Source organism: Ascaphus truei, chromosome 15 (genome assembly GCF_040206685.1).
Source record: "Ascaphus truei isolate aAscTru1 chromosome 15, aAscTru1.hap1, whole genome shotgun sequence".
Taxonomy (NCBI): domain Eukaryota; kingdom Metazoa; phylum Chordata; class Amphibia; order Anura; family Ascaphidae; genus Ascaphus; species Ascaphus truei.
This window is the reverse complement of record NC_134497.1, coordinates 24709812-24736865: the sequence shown is the minus strand read 5'-3', so window position 1 is coordinate 24736865 and position 27054 is coordinate 24709812. Positions and strand designations below refer to the sequence as shown.

Below are 27054 nucleotides of genomic sequence, written 5' to 3'. Positions count from 1 at the left end.
ACTGACTCTGACTGACTGACTGACTCTGACTGACTGACTGACTCTGACTGACTGACTGACTCTGACTGACTGACTCTGACTGACTGACTCAGACTGACTGACTCAGACTGACTCTGACTGACTGACTCTGACTGACTCTGACTGACACTGACTGACTGACTGACTCTGACTGACACTAACTGACTGACACTAACTGACTGACTCTGACTGACTGACTCTGACTGACTGACTCTGACTGACACTGACTCTGACTGACTCTGACTCTGACTGACTGACTCTGACTGACTCTGACTGACTGACTGACTGACTCTGACTGACTCTGACTGACTGACTCTGACTGACTCTGACTGACTCTGACTGACTCTGGCTGACTCTGACTGACTCTGGCTGACTCTGACTGACACTGACTGACTCTGACTGACTCTGACTGACTGACTGACTCTGACTGACTCTGACTGACTCTGACTGACTCTGACTGACTCTGACTGACTCTGACTGACACTGACTGACTCTGACTGACACTAACTGACTGACTCTGACTGACACTAACTGACTGACTCTGACTGACTGACTCTGACTGACTGACTCTGACTGACTGACTCTGACTGACTGACTCTGACTGACTGACTCTGACTGACACTGACTGACTCTGACTGACTGACTCTGACTGACTCTGTCTGACTGACTGACTCTGACTGACACTGACTCTGACTGACACTGACTCTGACTGACTCTGACTGACTCTGACTGACTCTGACTGACTCTGACTGACTCTGACTGACTGTGACTGACACTGACTGACTGTGACTGACACTGACTGACTGTGACTGACACTGACTGACTGTGACTGACACTGACTGACTGTGACTGACACTGACTGACTGTGACTGACACTGACTGACTGTGACTGACACTGACTGACTGTGACTGACACTGACTGACTGTGACTGACACTGACTGACTGTGACTGACTGTGACTGACACTGACTGACTGTGACTGACACTGACTGACTGTGACTGACAATGACTGACTGTGAATGACTGACTGAGAATGACTGACTGACTGACTCTGACTGTGACTGACTGACTGACTGTGACTGACACTGACTGATTGTGACTGACTGACTGTGACTGACTGATTGTGACTGACTGATACTGACTGACTCTGACTCTGACTGACTGACACTGACTGACTCTGACTGACTGACTCTGACTCTCTGACTCTGACACTCTGACTGACTCTCTGACTCTGACGGACTCTGACTGATTCTGACTCTGACTGACTGTGAGTGACTGACTCTAACTGTGACTGACTGACTCTGACTGAGTGACTGACTGATTGTGACTGACTCTGACTGTGACTGACACTGACTGTGCGTGACTGACTGACACTGACTGACTGTGCGTGACTGACTGACACTGACTGACTGTGCGTGACTGACTGACACTGACTGTGACTGACACTGACTGTGACTGACACTGACTGTGACTGACACTGACTGTGACTGACTGTGACTCTGACTGACACTGACTCTGACTGACACTGACTCTGACTGACACTGACTCTGACTGACACTGACTCTGACTGACACTGACTCTGACTGACACTGACTCTGACTGACACTGACTCTGACTGACACTGACTCTGACTGACACTGACTCTGACTGACACTGACTCTGACTGACACTGACTCTGACTGACACTGACTCTGACTGACACTGACTCTGACTGACACTGACTCTGACTGACACTGACTCTGACTGACACTGACTCTGACTGACACTGACTCTGACTGACTCTGACTGACACTGACTCTGACTGACACTGACTCTGACTGACACTGACTCTGACTGACACTGACTCTGACTGACTCTGACTGACACTGACTCTGACTGACACTGACTCTGACTGACTCTGACTGACACTGACTCTGACTGACACTGACTCTGACTGACTCTGACTGACTCTGACTGACTGACTGACTCTGACTGACTGACTCTGACTGACTCTGTCTGACTGACTGACTGACTGTGACTGACTGACTGACACTGACTGACTGTGACTAACACTGACTGACTGACTGACTGACTGTGACTGACTCTGACTGACTCTGACTGACTGACTTTGACTGATTGTGACTGACTGACACTGACTGACTTACTGACACTGACTGACTGACTGACTGACTGACGTACTGACTGACTGTGACGGACTGACTGTGACGGACTGACTGTGACGGACTGACTGTGACGGACTGACTGTGACGGACTGACTGTGACGGACTGACTGTGACGGACTGACTGTGACGGACTGACTGTGACGGACTGACTGTGACGGACTGACTGTGACGGACTGACTGTGACGGACTGACTGTGACGGACTGACTGTGACGGACTGACTGTGACGGACTGACTGTGACGGACTGACTGTGACGGACTGACTGTGACGGACTGACTGTGACGGACTGACTGTGACGGACTGACTGTGACGGACTGACTCTGACGGACTGACTCTGACGGACTGACTCTGACGGACTGACTCTGACGGACTGACTCTGACGGACTGACTCTGACGGACTGACTCTGACGGACTGACTCTGACGGACTGACTCTGACGGACTGACTCTGACGGACTGACTCTGACGGACTGACTCTGACTGACTCTGACTGACTCTGACTGACTCTGACTGACTCTGACTGACTCTGACTGACTCTGACTGACTCTGACTGACTCTGACTGACACTGACTGACACTGACTGACTGATTGTGACTGACTGACACTGACTGACTGACACTGACTGACGGACTGACACTGACTGACTGACACTGACTGACTGATTGTGACTGACTGACACTGACTGACTGACACTGACTGACGGACTGACACTGACTGACTGACTCTGACTGACTGACACTGACTGACTGACACTGACTGACTGACTCTGACTGACTGACACTGACTGACTGACTCTGACTGACTGACTCTGACTGACTGACTGACTGACTGACTGACTCTGACTGACTCTGACTGACTGACTCTGACTGACTGTGAGTGACTGACTGAGTGACTGACTGAGTGACTGACTGTGACTGAGAGTGCGTGAGAGATTGTGTGACTGAGGGAGTGCGTGCGTGTAAGCCAAGCTGATCAAGGACCTGAGTAAGGCCGTGCGTATAGTGCTGGCGATGCCGCCCAAAAATAAACACATTGCCGCCGCCGCTTGCGCTTATAGTAAGCGCGACAGCGGCAATGCGACGGAGCGGACTTTGGAAGCCGGGAATATTTGATTTTTGAAGGGCTGTCACCTCATGTGACAGCCCCTAAACAAATCAAATGCCCAGGAGCCTGCGATGCCGCCGCAAAGCGAAATATAACTTTCGCTAGCGGGGATGGGTGACGTCGCCAGTCACGGGCACTATACGTGCGGCCTAAGGATGCACAGCATTGTAAAACACTGTACTGTACAGTACTGTATTGTTTTCACCAAAGTCACAAATCAAAGTCCTAAAAATATATCAGTCAGTCAAATAAATGCACCTCACCTTCATGCCCTTTCAGTAAAAATACTGTACAGTAGAAGATATGCCCTCTCCTTCATCCTTCCTACATATTTTTAAAATAATTTTCCATTCATCCATGTTGTATCTGTCAGCACTTATAAGAAAAATCAGCTGACATTAAAGATTTTATTTCAATAAAGCCTACTGTATTTATTTTGGTTACAAATGCATTATTTACATCAGTTATGCATGTATATGATGTTTGCAGTACAGTACATGCATTGTAAAGTGGAAAAAAGGTAGTGCTTCACTTTAAGTACATTTTCGCTTTACATAAATGCTCCGGTCCCATTGCGTATGTTAAAGCGGGGTATGCCTGTATACCGCTTTTTACTGAGCTCTCCTGATATACCGTAATACCTCGATTGTAAGACGCACTTTTTTCCCCATTTTCACATGGCTGAAATAGGATTGCATCTTACAATCGATGTACTGGGGGGGAAAAAAAACACAGCCAAGGGGCTGCAGAAGAAGCGTTTCTGCGTTTTTAACCTAAAGCTGCTATCAGTGTGTCCCCCCCTGCTTGCTCCGCGACTCCGCCCCCTCAGCTCCTCCCCCCTCAGCTCCCCCCCCCTCACCTCCCCCCCTCACCTCCCCCCCCCATACCTCCTGTTTCTGTTGCTGTTTGTGTTCTGTATCCCCCTTTTTCCCACACCCTTTATTTGCCTCCCAGGTACTGATCTGCAGGGTGTTATTTTTCCTTATCCACTTTGCCTCCTCTGTGTACCAAACACTAGATTCACTAAAGTGCAATAGCCTCAATTGGACTTTAACAGCCACTCAAGTAAATGGCAATGAGCATGTGATCACAGCAGCTCTTTGCACCTCTCCCCTCACTCCTGTCTTCTCCTCACAGCCTTGTTCAGCACCATTGCTGCCCGTATGTAGCATTAGGCCATGGCCCCAGTGGTCACTGCTGCACGTGCGTCTGACTGCCTGGTGGCGCGTGCACGGGTAAAATCCGCTATCTGTGGTCTATGTGGAGTTCTGGGATGCAGGGGGTTGAGGGGCGTGGCATGCAGGGGGAAGTTTCAAGCCCAAACTGACATTGTTACCTCATTAGTTACCTTGCCGGGAACTTTCTAATTACAACTGTGTTGTTTTTAAGTAACAAGAAAATAGTCACTGGTGTGGCCTGTGACTCCCATTCCTTTCAAAATGTGGGTACATACAAGTGAGCCATCGTATATACATTGCTCTCCATTAACTTCTGTTCTCAAAAACTGTAGGGAAGAAAGAAAAGACAAGTCACATTATTAACAACTTGTATCTTTTTTCAGCTCTTCCTTTATAAAATAGACATTACTTTGAGACCTCACTAACTGTCCCAATTTTAGGTTTGTAAATTGTGCAAGAAACGAGGAAGAACAGAACTTTGTGGCGTTCCAGTACCACAGGAAAATCTACTACAGAACCTGCACAGACCTCCCCCCACACACACACAGAGCTCCTGGTCTGGTATGGAGATGAATATGGGAAAGAGCTTGATATCAAGGGGGTGCGCTGTGGAAACGTAACGCGTCAGCACAAGGTAATCAGGAATATGTGTGTTACGTGGTTTTTACATCTCTATTATTTTATTACTGATGTTAAATGGCAAATATTGATAGAACTTTTGCAGGTAGGCCATAAAAGGCCCCTCCCTCTACCTGCACCTTAGTCTTTTTCCTGTCCTCACAGCTAGGAGTAGGATTTTTTGTTTTCTAATGGGACTCGCCTAACTGCAACTAGTTCATTGATCCAGGGGCCTCAACCTCTCTGCCCTGAAGCTCCGATCGACGCACCCCTGAGGGTGGCAAGACGGAGATCCCAGGAGTTGGGGGAACCCCCAGGAGCCTGGTACACATGGGGTGGGGGGGTGGGAAGCAGATTGAAGGCTCAGATTGACCGCATTAGCGGCTGGAGCGCTGTGGTAGGAGGAGCAGTGCATGCGGCCGCACGGGGGCGCGCTGGTCACGTTCCAGCCGGCGGGTACGTGCACAGACACGCAGGCCGTGCACGAGCACTGCGGTGACGTCACGGGAGAGACGGAGACATCGTGTGTGTGCGAGAGAAAAACTTCAGCATGGAACTCTCAGCAGGGAGAAACCAAGTGCTGGATATTGAATCAAAAATGGAGACTGCTAAAGAATCAGTTTCCAAGACTAGGTGAGTCCTTAGTTTTAGTTCTTCATGTGAGAGAGAGGATCTATGTATATTTAGTATTTATTTTGTTTTTATTAAATTAGCTCGTTGATTACTGTCACGGTAACTTATGACAAGATATAATATACACCAAAAATACCTGGGTTGAACTGAACACGACTGAGATATAAATAAATAGAGTTTATTCCTTAAAGAAGTGAACACACAAGATATACAAACAGGCAAAATATACACTTAGGATGGGAATGGTGAAGTAATCTGGTTACAACGATTAGCAATTCATGCAGCAATCACGAGAAATCACAAAGACAATGGGTAAGGGCTGAGCCTTGTTTATATACAATCTCAGTCCTTTCGCTTACCCTTGGGGCGCCTAGCTGTCTAGGAAATTCCTTAGTAGTCGGACTCCCTTATCTGCAAGTGTGAATTATGACACTTACAGACCACTCAGGCCCTTTGTTCCTCCGCCCTATTGTATACAATCAGATGGTCAACCTTTGATCAGAGTTTTATGGTAGACCATTTGGTCTGCTAGCCTGGACATTACCATCCCAGATGGGCTCTGAGTTTTTATCCCAGACCAAAAATACCATTCATAGTTTAATATCTTCACATATCAAAATAATCGGTTCTGTTGGATCCAGTGGGCTGATACTTGCCAGTTCTTCATGCCGGAAGTAACTCTTCATTGTGGCCAAGTTTCAGCCCGCTGCGACCCCCAGAACCGGAGATACACAAATGCAGTTTAAAACACTTTTTAAATACAGGATTCTTCCCTTTAAAAAGGAATCTCTGCTTTTCACACTCTCCCCATTGAAATCAACGGGCTTCGCCGCCATAGGCTTTTAATGGAGCGGCTCCGCCGTTGAAATCAATGGCTCCCGCCGCCATAGACTTTCAATGGGGAAACTCCGCCATTGAAGTCTATGGAAAAACCAAAAATCTTTACATTTGCCCATACTCCGTCTGGTTGTTTGAAGAGGGCTGGAAATGGCCATGCAGTAAAGCCGGAACCGTGGCTACCTGCACCCCAAATCTCAGCCCTCTGGTCCTTCCAGAACCGGAGATATGGACTTACACTTTTCACAATTTTGAACTTAGCCGTTTTCATGCCACGCGGCTTTTCCCCATTGGAATCAATGGCCGGCGCCGCCATAGACAATGCATGGGCGAGCGCCGCCATTGGATTCAATGGAACCTCCGCTCCTCCATTAAAGTCAAGGGCGGGACCCTCTTTCATGAGTACGACCCCTTACAGGGGTCCCTCCTTCCCGGACCCGATGGGGGTCGTGTGTGGGGGTTGCTAGGGCAAAAAGAATTTTATTTCTGGGTGCCCTAGAACCTAAGATTCCCACGCCAATTGTCATTGAACTTGAACCAAGTGATAAAGCTCTTTTCAAAGACATTGTATCCGTTTCTGCGGTTTTGCGGTTTGGATGGCTGCCAACCTGTTACTGGAGGTCGACGTCGAGGAATCCCCATTGAAGTCAACTGCCCCATTGACTTACAATGGGAATCCGCCGCTCCTCCTCTCGGACGCCACATGCTGGTCGTCGCTGAAAACAGTTCGAAAAACGCCAAATCTGCCATTGGAATGCATGGAGCTGCAATGGCGGCCTATGGAAGGCTGCAAACTGGAGCCTGAAAAGGCGGGAAAAGGGAACAAAGGGCTATAATCACTGAATTAACATTAACCCCTTCCCTCCCGCATCAACCCCAGTGTATGTGTTGATGCAAACACTGGGATAAGAACAATACATTTTTACAGGGGAATAAACAGTTGGATGCTGAAGCAAGGTAAAAACACATTACTGGACCACAGTCCAGTTAACCCCTTGCTTCCCAAGTGGGAGCAGGGGGTGGTCAAATGGGGTGTAACCCCTTTAATACTGGGCCAAACCCCCTCTCCCATTTCAATTACCCTTCCGGAAGCAGAATCTTCGAAGGGTACTGGGGAAACCCCGCAGCATAAGAGAAAAGCCACTAAAGAAACTAAGTGGTGCGCTGCATGCGAGTAACCAGCTCTGATGGGAAAGAAGCTGTGTGAAAATTGCCTTAAGGCAGCAGCGGGGGATTCTAACGAGCAGATGAGCACCTTCCTTGTACTAATGAAGGAAGCAGAGCGTGGATGCTGCGGTACAACAAGCCGTTAACCCTGCGCAAAAAAGGTCAAGATCCCAAACCAGTTTGGATAAGGGAAAAGGCTTTTCATCTGATGAATCAGACCTAGAATGCTTTCAGTTGTCAGAAGGTGAATTACATTTGTCAGATCAAGATATTCAGGAGGATGAATCTGAATTTGATGTAGACATGGTGGATCCTCTCATCAAAGCCATGAGACAGGCTTTAGAATTGGAAGACACTGAAGAGTTGACCTAGAAGAAAGATAAATTATTTGGGTCAAGACAAAAAAAGTAGAGTTTTTCCCTGTACATCAGGTGATCAAGGACCTTATTCAATCAGAACGGGCGCGGCCAGACGCCAAAGTGTATATATACCAAAAAGATTTGGGAAAATGTATCCGTTTCCACAGGAAGAGGTCAAATTTTGGGAAGCCAGCCCAAAGATGGACACTGCTATATCTAGAATAGCAAGGAAGACCACAATTCCAATAAAAGAATCTGCAACCTTGATAGACACTATAGATAGGAAAATGGATTACGTATTAAAGGCATACGTCACAGCGGGAACAGCCTGTAAGCCAGCCATAGCAACTACATCTGCGGCAAGGGCAATGCGTGTCTGGATTGCCAACATAGAGGAGGCACTAGACAAAGGTGTAAAAAGAAGTTCTATCCTAAAGGCACTGTCTGAAGTAAAGTGGTCGGCAGACTACATAGCGGAGGCTTCTTTGGATGCGGTCTGATTAGCATCTAAATCTATGGACTTAGCAGTGTCAGCAAGAAGGGCATTATGGCTAAGACAATGGATGGCGGACGCAGCGTCAAAGAATAGCCTATGCGGATTACCCTTTGAAGGAGAATTCCTTTTTGGCAACAAGTTGGATGCTATAATAACGAAAGCATCAGGAGGTAAGAGTAGTTTTTTGCCCCAGAAAAACAGGAACAGACGATTCAGTTTCCAGCAATCTGATAGAAATCAGTACAATGAGGCAAAGCATATAGACCTGGCAGATCGTTTTCATGGCAAGCATCATGGGGAGGTGGTCAGAACCAGCTTTTTCAAGGTGCCAGAGGAAGAGGATCATTTGCCAAGAACAAATTCGCATGAAGGTCAAAGGGCCCAGCAGTTGCCAGTGGGAGGAAGACTGATGCAGTTTTCTGCTACATGGGCCAAAACAATACAGGACAAATGGGTATTGGAAAGCATAGAGTTCAAAGAAATGCCAAGCAGAAATATATGCCTAACAACAAGTGTACATTCCAAGGCAAAAAGAAGGCAAATGAATTCAGTTTAAAAAAAGTTACTACAAGCAGAAGTAATAACGAAGGTACCTCAGGAAGACAGAGGAAGTGGAATTTATTCCAGAATATTCCTAGTACAAAAGTCTTCAGGAGATTACAGAGCAATCCTAGACCTGAGAAAGGTAAATACATTCTGGAAAATAAGAAAATTCAAGATGGTGTCTTTGAACCTGATCATTCAGGAGGTATGACCAGGAGACTGGATGGTATTGATAGATTTAAGGGACGCTTATCTACACGTGTCCGTATCAAGGAGACCCCAAAGATTAAAAAGGTTCGCAGTGAACCAACATCATTATCAGTACACAGCACTGCCATTAGGTCTGGCGACCTCTCCAAGGACATTTACAAAAGTTCTAGCCCCATTAGTGGCAGAAATGAGAAAAAGAGGGGTAGAAATATACCCATAGCTGGACGACATCTTGGTAAAGTCAAAGAGTCAGAGAAATTAGAACAAGACCAGGAGATGGTCATAACCTTCTTGGAACAACACGGTTGGTTAATAAACAGAAACAAGAGTCACCTAGCACCCACTCAACTGCTAAAGTTTTTGGGGGTGGAATTCAACACGCAAAAGGAGAGGTGACGTTGCCAGACACAAGGAGGCAAGACATAGCACTGCAAGCGAGGAAGCTCAGGAAAGCAACCAGAACTTCAGCAGAAGAATGCATGAAGCTTCTAGGGAAATTCGCTTCAACGCTAAGCGTCATAAAATGGGTAGCGCTCCATATGAAACCGTTACAAAACAATTTTTTACAACAATGGAACAGGAACCACAAGGATACAAGACAAAGAATCTTGTTACACCCACACACAAAAGAAGAATTAAAGTGGTGGGAAGATATCCGAAATCTGGGGAAAGGACAGACACTACACCCAGTACAGTGGGAAAGAATCACAACAGATGCGAGCAACGCAGGTTGGGGTGCCCAAATGGGAGAAACACTGGTGCAAGGAACCTGGATAAACCAGGAACAGCGCCTTCCATCAAATCTGCTGGAACTAAAAGCAGTACAAAGGGCTTTGGAAGCATTCCAAGACCAAATAAGAGATGGCAATATAAAGATAGTCAGACAACCGGTCGGTTGTAAAGTATATAGCCAAACAAGGGGGAACCAGGAGCAGAAAGCTGATAAACCTCACAGCAGAAATCCTCTCTTCGGCAGAGGGCCACTTATCAGAGATCACGGCCATACACATCCCAGGACTGGAAAATGTCACAGCAGACTTTCTAAGTCGCAATATTATACACCCAGGAGAATGGGCATTAGACCCACAGGTGTTTCAAGAGCTGGTAGAGCGATGGGGTCAGCCAGACATAGATCTCATGGCGACACATCAGAACCGCAAGGTACTAAACTACTGTGCAAGGCGTTTTCATCCAAGCGCAACAAGCACAGATGCTCTCAGCTTCAAATGGGATTTCAAGTTGGCATACCTGTTTCCCCCAATTCCCCTAATTCCGAAAACAATCAGGAAAATCAGGGAAGACCAAGCGGAATTGATATTGGTAGCACCATTTTGGCCCAGAAGGCCTTGGTTCAAACACCTGGTAAATATGGCAGTGGATATACCATGGCACATACCAGACAGCAAAGAACTAATGCAACAGGGGCCAATATGCCAGCCGAACGCCAAACAATGGACCTTGACAGCATGCGATTGAGCGGGAAACATTGAGGTTGAAAGGTTGTTCAGACAACAATCCAGACCCTATTGCAGGCAAGAAAGGGATCCACATCAAAAGAGTACCATATAATATGGCTTTGTTTCCAGGATTGGTGCACAAAAGAAAGACAACATTTCTTCTCACCAAGAATTGTCAATAGTGGAGTTCTTGCAAAAGGGATTTGAGAAAGGTCTCCGCCCCAGCTCTCTGAAAGTACAGGTTTCTGCACTATCAGCTTTATTGGAGAGAAATCTGGCAATGGAAAGATTAATCATCCGGTTTTTACAGGCAATTAAAAGACTAAGACCTCAAATTAAAAACAGGGTGCCGACATGGGACCTGTCTTTAGTATTGGATGTATTAACAGCACCTCCTTTCGAACCTATACAAGAGATAGGGTTGAGACGGTTATCGTGGAAGATGGCGTTCTTGATCGCGATCACCACCTCAGCAAGGAGAGTGGGAGAACTACAGGCACTATCAGCTAAGGAACCATTCCTAGTCGTGCATCAAGACAAGTCAGTTCTCAGACCTGTGCATTAATTCTTGCCAAAGGTTGTATCACAGTTCCATATGGATCAGGAAATCGTGATCCCGTCGTTCTGTCCAGATCCAAAGAACAAGAAAGTGGAGAGATTACACAAACTAGATGTTGTGAGATGTCTAAAGGTATACATGGAAAGGATGCAAGATGTTAGAAAATCGGACAGACTATTCATCATACCAAAGGGACCGAAGAAAGGTCAAGCAGCATCTAAGACAACAATTTCCCAATGGATAGTGGCATGTATTAAAAAAGCTTATGAGACCAAAGGACAAGATAAACCTTTGAACATTAAAGCTCATTCTACAAGGGCCATGTCTACGTCATGGGCATTCAAAGCTCAGGCAACACCAGGGCAGATATGCAAAGCAGCAGTCTGGTCCTCGATCAATACATTTTTGAAATACTACAGACTAGACGTACAATCATCAGCTGACGCAAGTTTTGGGCATAGAGTTCTACAATCTGTAGTGAAATAAAGTGTAAAAGTGAATTAATAAATGTCATCTGATAACGGCATTAACTGGTGGTTTATTTCTTATGTATCCCTCCCTAATTTGTCACTGCTGGGGTATGTCCCAAAGGTGCCCACTGCCAGGGTGATCAGGAAAGAAGAAAATTTAAAACAACTTACCGTAATTTTCTTTTCCTGGAACCATGGCAGTGGGCACATATTTACCCTCCCTATGTATGTCTAATGCCGATCAGTTATATTTTTCAGCTATGGGAGAATCCTACGACTAAGGTGCAGGTAGAGGGAGGGGCCTTTTATGGCCTATGCACAAAAGGTAACCGGGCGCCCTCTGAAATTAACAAATCACTTATGAAGATATAAATGGAAACAATGTGTTACCAATCAAGGGAACCAGTGTGTCTCCTTTTTGGGAATACACTTCCAGGGATCCCCCGTCTGCTGCTCCGACCCTTCTCGGGAGATATCCTTATTCTCCCAAAATGAAAACAGAAAACAGAAAAAACAAGGGGAGCGCAGATCAGCACAAAACAGCAACCAATATACCAATAAAGTTGATACACTTTATAGGACTGGAGATGATGAAGTGGAATGGATAAATTACTCCAAGTAGTGGAGTGGAATAAATAACATTAGATACTCACACGGGCCTGTGTGAGCAAATACCCCTCGGGGTTTAACTCTGCAGAAGATCTTTTCTTAGAGTTCTCTCCTCAGCTGTTGATAGGCACGCAGGTCCTCAGGTAAATTGATCACCCCAAAATGAAATAGAGGTATCAGTGTATAAACTAATAGAAACTGTTAGGGGGATATGGGTGTATAAATATATAATGTTCAATACTCACATGGGCCAGTGTGAGTTAAAACCCATAAGGGTTAAACCTGTGGAGAGTTATTCTTCTCCTTCTTAATCAGACAGCACAACTTGCGTATGTATCCCCAGTGGTTCTCAAGATCCCACCAAAATCGATCGAAAATCTAGATGACGTAAAAGGTGATTTTAATAAGGAATTATAAAATAGAGTAATTTAAAACACATACATACAGTCCATCGGGGATGTATACAGTTAGTCTGGTGCTTTCCTTGGTAGCAGCTCCTTCTTTCCGGCGTATGCAGCACGTCAGGACAGTTGAAGCGCAAGATGGTATCTTGAACGCACCAAGACACTTCCTGGCTACAAAAGCCTCCGCTGGACACAAAACGACGACAGCAGTGAGAATCGAGCAACGCGTTTCGCTTGTCTTGCAAGCTTCCTCAGGCTCTATGGTATCTGGATGTTTTCCACTCATTTAAAAACCCTCCCTACCCCGGAAGTAAATCGAGTAATCGATCTCTTAACAATTTAAATAATAATATAATTTAATGTATATGTGATTCTAAATAGTGTGAATACTCTTTGTAAATATCTGTACTCTGCTAAATAAAATGTCCCGCATGATAACCACCTACAGTGACCCGGATATAAATAAAAAATGTGCTTATATGATGTGTGTAATTTAATAGTATGTGATCCTAAATTATGTGCTAATTGTAGAGTGCATTTGTTAAATAAACTAAATAAACAAACTTATGTCATATAATAGAAATTAACTTTTTACATAGTGAACAAATATCAAATGTGATCCTAGGGCTCCCTCTAGTGTCTAAAATGAAGAACCAAATATTGTAATGTCTCTCAGGCTGAATAAGGTGATCATAATGGTAAGTAATATATTCATAAACAATTATAATCCCAAACTGGAGATAATGGGAGTGTGTGGCCTCAACATACATCATAAACATTCTGTTTCTCAGACTGAATAAGGTGATCATAATGATAAAAAATATATTCATCAGAGATTATATTCCCAAACTGGAGATATTGGGAGTGTGTAGCCTCAACATACATCTGAGGACTAGTATAATATCCTTCTCCATATACATTATATAAGGTTTGCACACAGTAACACATAATCCATTAAACAAATGAATGTTATATCTATCCTCATAAGTTGTGGCCATAATTGAATGGACACTTCATGATTATAATGATTAAAAACAATAGCTATATTTCCATTCAGAGTCATAATAATTGGAGAGATTAAAAACCATATTCTAATTCATATATGTATATTTTCATAGTTTTTTTTAACAACGGAAGTACATTCCAATGTTAGATACATATAAATGCTGTCTTCCTTCATATCAGTTACAGTCATTCAGTTATAAGCAAATCTTTAAAAGGTGATGCGTTCTACAATAAAAAGACCCATGTGGTCCTAGTGATAAACCACAAAAACTTTTCCCACATTGAAATAAATATACTGGACACCTAACAAGCTCCTATTGAACCCCCAAAATAACCACAACATATATATATAAGCATATGAGTGTCACAGAGGAGTGCTACTGAGCATGGCAATATATATTAAAACCAGAGACAGAACATAAAACACAGACAAAGCTCAGTTTTAGCACATCCAGTGAAACTCATACACGGTACAGTGCCTAAATATATATGTATAAATATCTATTAAGTAAAATAGTCTTTTAGTTTGACATTTTTTGCCAAAATTGTTGTAAGCCCCTGAGCCAACTTCACGGCAGACCACAATTCAGGGGTCCCTAACGCTAATATAAATTCTTAATAACCTGTGTAATAACAGGAAGAATGATTTGTAGTAAATCTGTCAATACTAGTTGCAAAGTTCTAAGTCTGATTGAAGCCTTTATTAACCTGTACATTACCAGGAAAAGCACTCTGTATTAGAGTTGTCACAACCATCCTGCAAGCAAACAAGTTCCCCTGTGTGGAAGATGCTATGGAGTGAGCCCTTAACCATTTAAATGTGGGAGGGGGTGAGCTTAAATTAAGTAGGAGGTTGCCAACCTCCAATCAGCCAAGACTAGCTGAAACACAATTGTGAAATATACTGGACACCTAACAAGCTCCTATTGAACCCCCAAAATATCCACAACATATATATAAGCATATGAGTGTCACAGAGGAGTGCTACTGAGCATGGCAATATATATTTAAAACACATTGAAATAAAAACTGGATGGATGCCAGCCTACTGTACATATATGGATGCACAAAATTCAATCACAGTTGATACATTGTATATCCTTTAACTCCAAATAGATTGATAGTTAAAACATTAACATGATGGCATATGGTCCAATAACAATCATTAAATCGGCGATAGTGGTAAGGATATCTGGAAGAGATGATACATGAATAAATAAAGGAATCAAATAAAGGCCCCAATGTCAATATCGACATTGAGGCCTTGTGGTGTGAGAGTTTTAAGATGATAGATCCAGAATGTCTCTGCCTTACTGAGTCTTATTAGTCTATTCCCTCCCCTCTGACTCTGTGGGATGCTTTCAATCCCTCTGTAAACCGAACCAGAGGGGTCTGCATTATGTGCAACATCAAAGTGTCTGGATACACTATGTTTGGCCAACCTCCTACGGATATTGCCCATGTGCTACAGTACTTGGACTCTAAGAGGGCGTGATGTTCGTCCGACGTACTGGAGACCACATGGGCACTCCAGGAGGTAGACCACATAGATGCTTCTACAATTAATAAAGCCTCTAGTTTTAAACTCTTGTCCCGTGGATTTAGATTTAAAGATGTTTTTTTCTTTAGAAGCTCGTGAACAAGCTTTACAGCTAAAACAGCTGTAAAATCCCACCGGTTTGGGCAGCCAGTATCCTCACTTTTGGCAGCATACTAGGGGCTAGACTGTTCTTTAAGTTTTTTGCTCTTGTGAAGATCAATCTAGGTGCTTCTCTTGTCAGCTCTGATAACACTGCATCCATCTGGAGGAGATACCAGTGTTTCTTTATTTTATTGTATTTTGTGATAAAAGGTACACCTTGTCTTACATTTTCTGTTTTAGCTTTTGTTTCTAAAATATCTTTTTGGTTAAAGGAAGAAGCTTTTGCAAGAGCTCCTTCTACTAGAGCAGGATTGTAATTTCTATTAAGAAATCTATTTTTAAGGATATCAGCCTGATCCTGAAAAGCAGTTTCATCTGAACAGTTTCGTAGAATCCTACGAAACTGACCATATGGAATATTATCCAACCACTACCTGTGGTGACAACTACTGTTTAATAGAAAATTATTTGCATCCACTTTTTTGAAGAATGTTTTGGTATTGATTACATTCTGTTCTACAAAAATTGTTAAATCCAAAAAGTTTATGGCTTTTTCATTAAATTCTGAAGTAAACCTTTGGTTCAAGTTATTGTTATTCAAGTATTCTAAAAAGAGGGGTAACTTATCCTTTCCTCCTTTCCTCCTTTCCAAATAAAGATCACGTCATCAATAAAACGCTTCCAGAGGACCAAGTCTGCACCGAATGGGTTGTTGGACCAAATATGCTCCAACTCCCATTCTGCCATAAAGATGTTAGCATAGGAGGGTGCAAACCTGGTCCCCATAGCGGTACCCCATTTTTGTAAATAATATATACCATCAAATAAAAACACATTATGTTCCAATACATATGTGATTAGATCTAAAAGAAAATGTCTTTGTTCCAATTTAAGCATAGTGTCTCTTTCGAGAGTCTCGCGGATTGCATTGCATCCATCTATATGTTTTATAGACGTATAGAGGCTGGTTACATCACAAGTGCCTAAAATATAATGGTCTTCCCATATAATCTCTGTTAAAAGGTTTAAAATATGTGTGGTGTCTCTCAAATATGATTTTGCTAAAAATACATATTTTTATAAAAATACATCAATATATTCGGATATATTTGATGTGAGGGAACCAATACCGGAAATAATAGGTTGCCCTGGAGGGTTTAGCGGATCCTTATGGATTTTCGGCAAGAAATAAAATATTGCCATAGTTGGGTTCTCACAGAATAGATATTTGAATTCTGTATCTTTAAGAACACCCAAAGATTTACCTATCTCTAATAGTGTTAGAATCTCTTTTTTATATCTAACTGTGGGGTCTGAACCTATAACTTCATATGTTAGTTCATCTTTTAATATCCTTTCTGCTTCCATAATATAATACGTCCAATCCATTATAACAATGCCTCCACCCTTGTCTGCCTGTTTGATGACTATAGTGTCATCTTTAGTGAGCAGTTCAAGGGTGGATCTTAGTATATCTAGTAATGGTACTCAAATCTTCAAGAGTAAATAATGTTTAAAAGGCCACTAAAGACGACGCAAATAATTAAAAAATGCAATTGTAGCTTTAAATTGCATTTTTTAACTATTTGCGTCGTCTTTAGGGGCCTTTTAAACATTAAACATTATTTACTCTTGAAGATTTGAGTACCATTACTAGATATACTAATTTCTACATATATAGATAGATCTAGTAGGTGAGATTGAGATATTGTGCACTGATCACTCACTATTTAATAACCGTGTACTCTCTTTGAGCTACAATTTACTCAGTTGTGGGTATACTTATAAGCGTCTGTCCGGTACACCATTGATAGACACTATACCAACTTAAATAGTTACACCACACTGAGGCACAAGCTATATATCCATTCTGCATGTGCCAGTCATTATATGGTTCCCTATACTTATATGGCAACCAGTCTGATACATAGGACTGGAAGGTAGCTATTTAATACTTCTTTTAAAGCTTTGTGTCTCCTTTTTAACCCTATATATTATTAAAGGTTTATTTTATTTATTTACGTTTATCACTACACGAGTGCTTGTTTTAAAGGGGTCCTTCCTCTTGCCTAGGCAAGTATAGTTTATGTTACTAGTTCCCTTACCCCTGGCACCGTTCTTTAGACACTCGCTTGAGCTCACTCCCTCACTCCCCTTCCCCCCACTTTATCCAAGGGTGGATCTTCCAGATTTAGTTAGATTATTTTTACATTTCGCTTTATTGCCTGCAAGTAAAATCCCTAAAAATGGATTGGGCAAATGCCTCCAGGTTATTCCCCTTACTTCCACTTGGGTAAAATCTTGACCTTTCTTTTTAATTTGTATGTACAAAGGTTGTATTTTCTATTGGATCTTCTAAAGGAATACTTATATTGTGGTCATTAATGATTGAACTTCTTAGTTCTATGACTGGAGTGTGACTCTCTCTTTGTATAGCGTCTCTATTTAAGAAGAAACGTTTTAGCGTTAGTTGGCGAATGAATTTATTTGCATCAACAAAGAGGCTGAATCCACTGACCCTTGTTGTTGTTGCAAAATTGAGCCCCATGGCAATTAGATTGCTCTCAGTACTTGTTAGATTCTTTTTGCTGAGATTACAAATACTACTTAATACCTAATTTTCCTGCTTTTTAGGTTTTCTTCGTCCCCTCTGTCCTCTAATCTTCTTTTTCGATTCCTCTCCTCTGTGTGTCCATGTGGACCCAGATCTCTCAGAACTGAATATTTGTTCTGGGTGTGGACTGGTGGAGACAGATCCTGGCCTAGCTGCAAAAGTCAATTTCCTGTCCTACCTAGACTGAGGAGGGATTAACCCAAAGGTGCCCACTGCCATGGTTCCAGGAAAAGAAAATTACGGTAAGTTGTTTTAAATTTTCTTCTTTTTCGCACCTGTTAAAAGCATCAGATCCGATACAAAACAGGCATAACATCACATTTTTCAAGTAAAAACTGCCATACATCAAGTTCCGATATTTCTCAGAAATATTTTATCACCTACTCCAGGTTGGCGTTAGCCCTGTCTTTCCTATGTATACTAGCCAATATACTGCCCATTATATACACAGGCAATGTGAGCTAAACCAACATGGAATAGATGATAAAATAGTTGTTAAAATACATTACAGTACATTTTAACCCCTTAGTAGTACACAGGTGCAGTCATCGGTTTCCATGACTAGCTGACCACGCAGGGGATAATATAAACATTACACTACACTACCTACCCCCCTTTGCCACCATAGTGGCTAGTAAATCATGGTTAGTTCTTGGTTTGTCCCGCAGGCATAAACAAAACCCCTACGGCTCAGATACATCAAATTCTGTTAAAGTGGAAATAATATCGCACCCGGGGAAATAATAAACTAATGGGTGTTATTATTGCAATTTTGTGGTAATAATTTACTGGGTGCGATATTTGGTCCAATCTTACGATATGGGAATTAATGCGACTGTTAATAATGTTACATATCACATTGAGTTAATATTTATATCATAGGCTTATTTAATGTCTATTGTTACAGAAACCTATGATCAAAATAACATTAACCCGTTTCATGCCTGTGGTTAACAAGGTATACCACAGGCACCAAAGGGATTAATACTTTATTTAAAAACAAACAAACATTACTTTACCCTGTTAACCCCGTTAGTGGCCAGTAAAGCATTCCCAGTCTAGTCACTAAGGTAATATAGGGGTTAACACCTCTCATCACCACTTCCCCCCCCCCACCCACCACATAAGGCCTAACCACCCTCCCCAGTGCAACTACAGTCATCACCCAAATCTCCTACCTCCGCCCCCTTCTAGACTAGTGCCCAATATCCCTATTAGTCAAATGTGTTTTTAAATATTAACAAAAAATATATATACGTTTCATACAAACAAAAAAGAACATTCAAAATACATTTTACACATAAAACCATTGATTATCACTGTGGATAACTAGGCCCTGTAAATGGGGGCCCGATATCCCATTAGCGATAAATGGTAACTCAGTAATAAATAAATATATCAACAATATTAAAATACTTTAATCATCACCCTCAGTGGCAAACCGCTAAGGTAATGAAGGGAGTTGGTGGATGTACCATGTGATGAATGCCTTTTTTGGGTGCTGGGATATCACCTTAAATGGAGGGAATCACATTCCTTTTTTTGGAATCGCATTCCATGATTTTGCATCGTTTCCGTGTTTGCATTGTCTCTACCACCATTGTATATGTTTATATGTTCAAATACAATAATTGGGCATTTGGTTCCTGATTTAACAGTGGAGATTTAGCAGAAAGTTGGGTCATCCTATAACTATTAGAGACCTGGTACATGGTGCGATAACAGAAACACCCGGCGACTGATATGTGAGCTTCTAATGAGACGTATTCTATTCATTGTACTAACATTTTTTAATTATACTTCACAACTTAAACTATCGACTTACTATCTATTAAAGGATTTGAAAAGATTTCTGCCACTTATTATGGTGTTTTGCAGATAGTGAGATTTACGTTTAAATCGCTAAATATTATTTTCCACTTTAAATGTATGATCCACTACATCTAGTCTCCCTGCCCATATGCTGCACATGTTATGCTAAACCCTTCATTTATATAATGTACATCTACAGTTTACTTTCATCCTGAACTTTTTGTGATACACAAACTGTCTTACAAAAGGTCATGCAGGAGAGGTAACAGTGACTTTTTTGTCTCTTCTAGTACAAAACTAAGCACCAATAATCCACCCATGACAACACTGCAAGGTTGCTTTTAGCAGTCAGGATTACCTCCTCGAACATCTGAAGTTCAAACACCCAAATGAGTATGTGGAAAAGATGAGGACAGAACAACCTTGCGACATTCCAATAAATATGACAGAAAATGCATCTTTCAACCAGTCAAGGCAATTAATAAACAATGTACCTGCTTCTCATTCCAAAAGATATATATTAGGAGCTGCCACAGGAAAAGATCTTGGAGAAAGTGGGGAGAGTCTGACTTGGTTATCAGACCAGAACCTACAGAAGAGAACACAGACCAGGGAGAGACCACATGTATGTGGGGAATGTGGGAAGGGATTTAGTTACTTATCAAATCTGAATAGACACAAGAGAACACACACAGGGGAGAGACCGCATGTATGTGGGGAATGTGGGAAGGGATTTAGTGTGTCATCCAACCTCAACACACACAAGAGGACACACACAGGGGAGAGACCGCATGTATGTGGGGAATGTGGGAATAGATTTAGTAACCTATCCTGTCTGAAGAGACACAAGAGGACACATACAGGGGAGAGACCGCATGTATGTGGGGAATGTGGGAATAGATTTAGTGACCTATCCTGTCTGAAGAGACACAAGAGGACACATACAGGGGTGAGACCGCATGTATGTGGGGAATGTGGGAAGGGATTTAGTGTGTCATCCAACCTCAACACACACAAGAGGATACACACAGGTGAGAGACCGCATGTATGTGGGGAATGTGGGAATAGATTTAGTGACGTATCCTGTCTGAACAGACACAAGAGGACACATACAGGGGAGAGACCGCATGTATGTGGGGAATGTGGGAAGGGATTTAGTGTGTCATCCAACCTCAACACACACACGAGGATACACACGGGTGAGAGACCGCATGTATGTGGGGAATGTGGAATGGGATTTAGTGAGTTATCAAGCCTCAACACACACAAGAGGATACACACAGGGGAGAGACCACATGTATGTGGGGAATGTGGAAAGGGATTTAGTCAGTTATCTCACCTAAACAAACACAAGAGGATACACACAGGGGAGAGACCTCATGTATGTGGGGAATGTGGGAAGGGATTTAGTCACTTATGTCACCTAAACACACACAAGAGGATACACACAGGGGAGAGACCGTATGTATGTGGGGAATGTGGGAAGGGATTTAGTGTGTCATCCAGTCTGGACACACACAAGAGGATACACACAGGGGAGAGACCGCATGTATGTGGGGAATGTGGGAATAGATTTAGCGACCTATCCTGTCTGATCAGACACAAGAGGACACATACAGGGGAGAAACCGCATGTATGTGGGGAATGTGGAAAGGGATTTAGTCAGTTATCCAGCCTCAACACACACAAGAGGATACACACAGGGGAGAGACCTATCTCTAAAGCCAGGCATGTTTAGGGATTACCAACGACTAAGACGCTCACATAAAAGTGCACACGTATCTGTGTTACGCTAAATCACAATGAAAATGACTAGTTTATGGTGCATTAAAGAAGCATTTTTAAAGGATAAAAAGTTATAACATTTAATTGCAGTTTATTTGTATAATTCTTATTGTAGTTTTATTTAAAGAAAAATTTTGTTCTTAATGTTTTATATTTCCATGCTGTTCTAATAAAATGTGCGTTTCCCATTATGCTGAAGCGGTCTGTAGCTTCACTTAGCTGTAAATCGGAATAGTTTAGCCGTGACCAATTTGCCATCGGCATTAGGCTGCAGACGGACCCTCTGCCACCAGCCACTGCTAAAGTAAGTTTTATTACTGTTTTGGGTATGGGGTTATTTTAACGGGTTTAGGGTAGGTGATTTTAGGGTAAGGGGGGTGTGACAGCCTCCATAATAAAGGTGAAGGGACTGTGGGGGGAGGGCACGGAACTGGAAGCCCCTCGCTCATCTCTGGGTTTTGTTTGGGGGTTGTTACGTTTTGGCGGGAAATTGAGCTTTGTGTTACCAGGCAGATGTGGGACAGGTGTCAGGTGATTGGCTGAGGAGTAGGTGCTGGGCAGGTGGGCAGAGTGCTTTGATTGGGCAGGCCAGAGGGAGGGCGTGGCTAGGGAGATTGGGCGGGAAAATGAAAGTTACGGTATAGAGAGACGTAGAAGAAGCAGATAGGGAAATTACCTGAAGTTAGTGGACATTGGCTGCCCCACTCCCCTCCCAATGTGTTATTATAACCGCTATATATACTGTATATAGTTTATGCTATCGCAGCATGGGAACAGTGGGTTAAACGTGCTAATGGTGTTTAGCATCATTCTGTAGTTATTGATTATTTTATACTGACTGGGGCTAGGGTAGAGTAAGGCAGTGGGTCTGTCCAACACAGAAACATGAAAAAACCTTCTACTTCAAAAAAGTTAGTAGCCCCTCCCAGGGTTTAAGCTCACCCCTTCCCACTTTTTAAAGTAGAAGGTTTTTTTCATGTTTCTGTGTTGGACAGACTCACTGCGGTCGTTCTCCCTCCAGCACAGATAAATGAGAATTGTCACAGTTTAGTGTTAGAACCTGCTGTACTGGTCATGCCGTGATGTGGCAGCAGGCTTATAACGCTTTGGCCAAAGGGTTTTACTAAATAACCCTTACTCACGAGAATACTAATGAAATATTTTACTATATACAGCTGAACCCCATTATAACGCAGTGCTCGGGGTCTCCCTGATACCACCGCGTTATAACTGAGATCGCGGAAAAAAAATGGCTGCCACGCCCGTGGTTCCATGTTCACAGAGGGGGAGGGCTGGGATAGAACTGTGCTACACCTCCCTCCCTCTTGCTGTCCCTGTCTGTCTCTCCACCCTCCCCCAGTGTCTCCAGCAGTCAGAGAGCTGCAGGCAGTGCTAGGAGAGTGTGCGGCTCTGGGCTGCAGCCTCCCTTCATGCCAATTTTACTCAAATGTCCCTGGCCACTTACCACCCCGCACAGCAGCTTGTGCTCCTTCAACTCGCTCTCACTAGTTACATTTTGCTGGGTCCTCACTAATGGTTTGACAGGGCTGGAATGTGCAAGAGGGATTTAGCAGATAGGGGAAGGAGAATACAGTGGTAGGGAGGCAGCCTTTTAATCAAGTACTTTCCCAATGTGGAGACAATAATGGAGCACATGAGACATGACTGAGAAAAAGATTTACAGATCATTCCCAGCTTATTGTGAGAGGGAGAAAAAAAGAGTGAAGTGGATAATGTATACATTATACAACATAAAAAATATCTTCAATAATTTAGCTGGTTACACATTAGGTCTAGCTGTTTAATATTAGCTTACAACTTACATTTAATAGTTGTGCATCTGAAAACAACACACTTTCCACATGAGGTTGGTGTACAAAATAAAGAAAATTGGACTCAGTAATAATATATGCACCTGGATTGAAAACTGGTTGAAGGATAGACAACAGAGGGTTGTCACAAATGGAACTTTTTCAGGTTGGGCTAAAGTCGTGAGTGGAGTACCTCAGGGATCGGTACTGGAACCCCTGCTTTTTAACTTGTTTATCAATGACCTTGAGGTTGGCATCGAGAGCAAAGTCTCCATCTTTGCTGATGATACTAAATTGTGTAAGGTAGTAGAATCAGAGCAGGGTGTACTTTCTCTTCAGAAGGACTTGGGGAAGCTGGAAATGTGGGCAGGCAAATTGCAGATGGGGTTTAATACAGATAAATGTAAGGTTATGCATTTGGGATGCAAGAATAAAAAGGTGACTTACAAATTAAATGGGGATAAATTGGGGGAATCCTTGAAGGAGAATGATTTAGGAGTGCTTGTAGACACAGGCTTAGCAATAGTGCCCAAAGTCATATAGTAGCTGCAAAGGCAAACAAAGTCTTATCTTGCATTAAACGGGCAATGGATGGAAGGGAAGTAAACATAATTATGCCCCTTTACAAAGCATTAGTAAGACCACACCTTGAATATGGAGTACAATTTAGGGCACCACTACTTATAAAGAAAATTATAAAATTAGAGAGAGTGCAGAGAAGAGCCACCAAATGAATCATGGGGATGGGCAATCTAACTTATGTGGAGAGGCTAGCTAAATTAAATTTATTTACATTAGAAAAGAGGCGTCTCAGGCGTGGCCTGGACGTGGCGCAGAGCAGCCGCACATCAGCTCAGCTCCACAGAGGCGCAATGGATAAACCCTCAAAAAGTAGAAAACCGGGCGAAGTGAGGGGAGAAAAAATCAGGAGCAGGGAGAGAATAAGCCCCGGAACCCTCACATAAACCTGACAGGAGTTGCCAGAGGGAGAGAGTCAGATATTTGTCTGGAGACCCCTTTCTGGCCTTACTACACAAGCCACCTAAAATGCCAGCTGGAGCCATGCAGTGAATTAAAATAAACGGCCGTAGAGAGGAGGTAAGAGCCGCAGCGGGGGAAGGCGGTGTGGCGGAGGTCCCGTTTCAGCATTGTGGAGAGCGGGCGGCCATCAGACGGTGGGGACGCTGCGGGAAAGTGGGGAGCATGGAGGGGTGGTCATTTTAACTCGGCACCCCGCTAGAGTTCACTAGCGGGTTCACTCCTACCCCCTCCACATACTTACCGGCTTCACGCTGCCTGCGTCAAATGAGGGTGTATTCGGGGGTGACTTCCCCAGCTCGCGCAAGCAGCCGCCGGCTAACAGGAGATCCCAAGCCCAAAAAGTGTCCCCAGTACCCAAAATGGCTGCCACGGTCCTTTGACGGAGAGGGAGCTGTGTGCCGGGCTTACCATCAACCCTGCCAGAGTGTCCGTCTGAGTACACCTTCCTATGCCCCCTGCCTTGTGGCGCCCCACTCCACCTTCCTGCGCCCCCTCTGTGGAGAGGTACTGAGCAGAGCCGCTGCCTGAATCTAAGGCCTCGTTCAGGGTGCCAGAGACAGGAGTTGGAGGGAGGGAGGGCGGCAGTCTGCTGGGCGATGTGTGTTCATCCCCAGCAGACGTTTTCAGGAGTTGAGGGGGCGGGGAGGGGGCGGGGATACAGACGGCAGGTTAGGGATCGAGGCTGCAGTCTTGAAATCATTCTCAAGAATGATTTCATTGGCTGCCTATAGTCCCTGTGACGCTGCTGCAGCTTCAAAAAACGAATTTTTCATTTTGTGAAACTAGCCAGCGTCAATTCCTGGCTTCGGAGACAGGGCAGCTGCTACCCTGACAACCAGTATTCAATTTGAATACTTTGTGTCCCACGGCAGCACGCCCTCCCTCCGAAGCCTGCACCCTGAACGAGGCCTAAGCTGTCTTGCTTCATGCGTTCCAGCATGCGTTTCTGCCGGATCCAAGATGGCCACCACCAGTTTGATTTAAAGGCACAGGTTCCCCAGGAAAAGAAATTAAAAAAAACCCCACAAAAAATTAAAAAATACAGCCTGATCCTGTAATGTCCAGGGGAACACCTCTCTCTAAAGGGGTTCCTCCCGTGACTTTACTCACCCATCTCCAGCTCTGCCTTCTCGCCGCCGCGGGCGGGATCTCCCTTCTCCGCTCCCCGCGGCAGCTACTGATCTTGCGCATGCGCGCGCACGGCCGAGGACGTTTACGTCCTCCCTCAGGGGAAAGTCCCACCCCCAGCTGAGGCCACGCGTGCCTCTCCCGCGCGGCACACTTTGCCTGATGCACATGCACCACTCACAAGCTGCACATCTAGCACAGCTGTGGTAAGTTCTCCCTACCAATCACTATCTTTCCTGGGGTCGCTCCCCCTTTACTCCCCCTCTCCCTATTGGTCCATCCTCCTACTTATACCTTGCTCAGCCATTCATTCTTTGGCTGAGCATAGCTTTGTATGACCTGTGTTTCCCACGGTCGTTCTTGCCTCAGTCCTTGTCTCTTTGTCTTTCCTAGTGATCCCTTGTGTACCGAACCGGCTTGGCTGTGGACCCGCTCTGGACGTCGACCCGTGGCTTGTATCCTGACCTCCTCAACTCTCCGTCCCTTTACCTCGGCTTGCGGATTCCGACCTACCTCCCGGCTCCGGACCCCAGGCTCTCGGTACCAGCTATCTTCTGGAACCTCCCTTCTCGTCTGGCGAGTATCTTACTTTATCTTGTCTGGGAGTGCCCAGACGGTTCCAGACGCCTATTTTCCACTTTCCAGGCATGTCCCCGTAGCTGTGGGTGCAGTTGTTACCCATCTCACCTCAGTTTCGGGGTCCCTCCTTGTCCGTGGTGAGCACAGCGTAACATTATGCTCAGCCCAACGGACATAGACCCCGAAGAGGTTGAGCAACCAAGCCCCATGCAGCGACTTCTCCAGCTAGAGGCGCAGCATGCCTCCATGACGCAGGAGCTCTTTAGACTCTCCTCATCGCAGCATTCCACAGGCTCCTCTGCCATGGCAGCTGCATCGTTTCCCTCCCCGGGTATCCCCGGTGCTGTGGATCCTCGTCTCCCGGCTCCCAACCGCTATGCAGGGGACCCCCACGAGTGCAGAGGGTTTCTTAACCAATGCGAGATGCAATTTGAATGATCTCCTTCGCGCTTTCCCATTGCACGTTCAAGGGTGGCCTATATTATGTCTCTCTTGAACGGGAAGGCTCTACCGTGGGCATTCCCCATCTGGAAGCGGGAGCCTGCCATGACGCATGACTATTCTCGCTTCCTTCGAGAATTCAGGCAAGTATTTGATACGCCTGGTCGTCAAATTACGGCAGATTCTTCTCTCTTTCACATTTCCCAGGGTACTCGTCCTGTCGCCGAGTATGCTTTGGACTTCCAGACCATTGCGGCGGAGACCTCCAGGAACAATGGCTCACTCTCGGCAGCTTTTTGGCAGGGTCTGTCGGACGCCATCAAGGACCAGCTGGCCACTATGGAGAGACCCACCAGATTGGAGGATCTCATTGCG

At 44.2% G+C, this 27054-nt stretch overlaps 4 protein-coding genes across 11 annotated transcripts in view; all 4 read left to right on the top strand.

The window, feature by feature from the left end:
- LOC142466363 (uncharacterized) overlaps positions 1–27054 on the top strand; it is a 790214-nt gene that overhangs the window by 187490 nt on the left and 575670 nt on the right. The window lies entirely within an intron of this gene.
- Positions 1–27054, top strand: part of LOC142466692 (uncharacterized) — a 308558-nt gene that overhangs the window by 187514 nt on the left and 93990 nt on the right. The gene's annotated exons all lie outside the window — the stretch shown is intronic.
- On the top strand, positions 4969–21875 carry LOC142466700 (uncharacterized). 2 transcript variants are annotated; one of them, XM_075572016.1, is made up of 2 exons: positions 4969–5093; positions 20185–21875. In XM_075572016.1, exon 2 carries the CDS (start codon positions 20301–20303, stop codon positions 21630–21632), a length of 1332 nt encoding a protein of 443 aa, XP_075428131.1. In that variant the 5' UTR covers positions 4969–5093; positions 20185–20300; the 3' UTR covers positions 21633–21875. The 2 variants fall into 2 exon arrangements, with proteins under 2 accessions (XP_075428131.1, XP_075428130.1); XM_075572015.1 differs by lacking the exon at positions 4969–5093 and adding an exon at positions 18185–18324 and having other exon boundaries at positions 20185–21874.
- LOC142466695 (uncharacterized) overlaps positions 18186–27054 on the top strand; it is a 431792-nt gene continuing 422923 nt past the window's right edge. For 2 of the 3 annotated variants that reach the window (XM_075572003.1, XM_075572002.1), the window contains exon 1: positions 18237–18324. The gene's annotated coding sequence lies outside the window, so the exon portion shown is untranslated. Of the gene's footprint in view, positions 18325–27054 lie in introns of all 3 variants that reach the window. The other variant, XM_075572001.1, reaches the window with a different exon arrangement.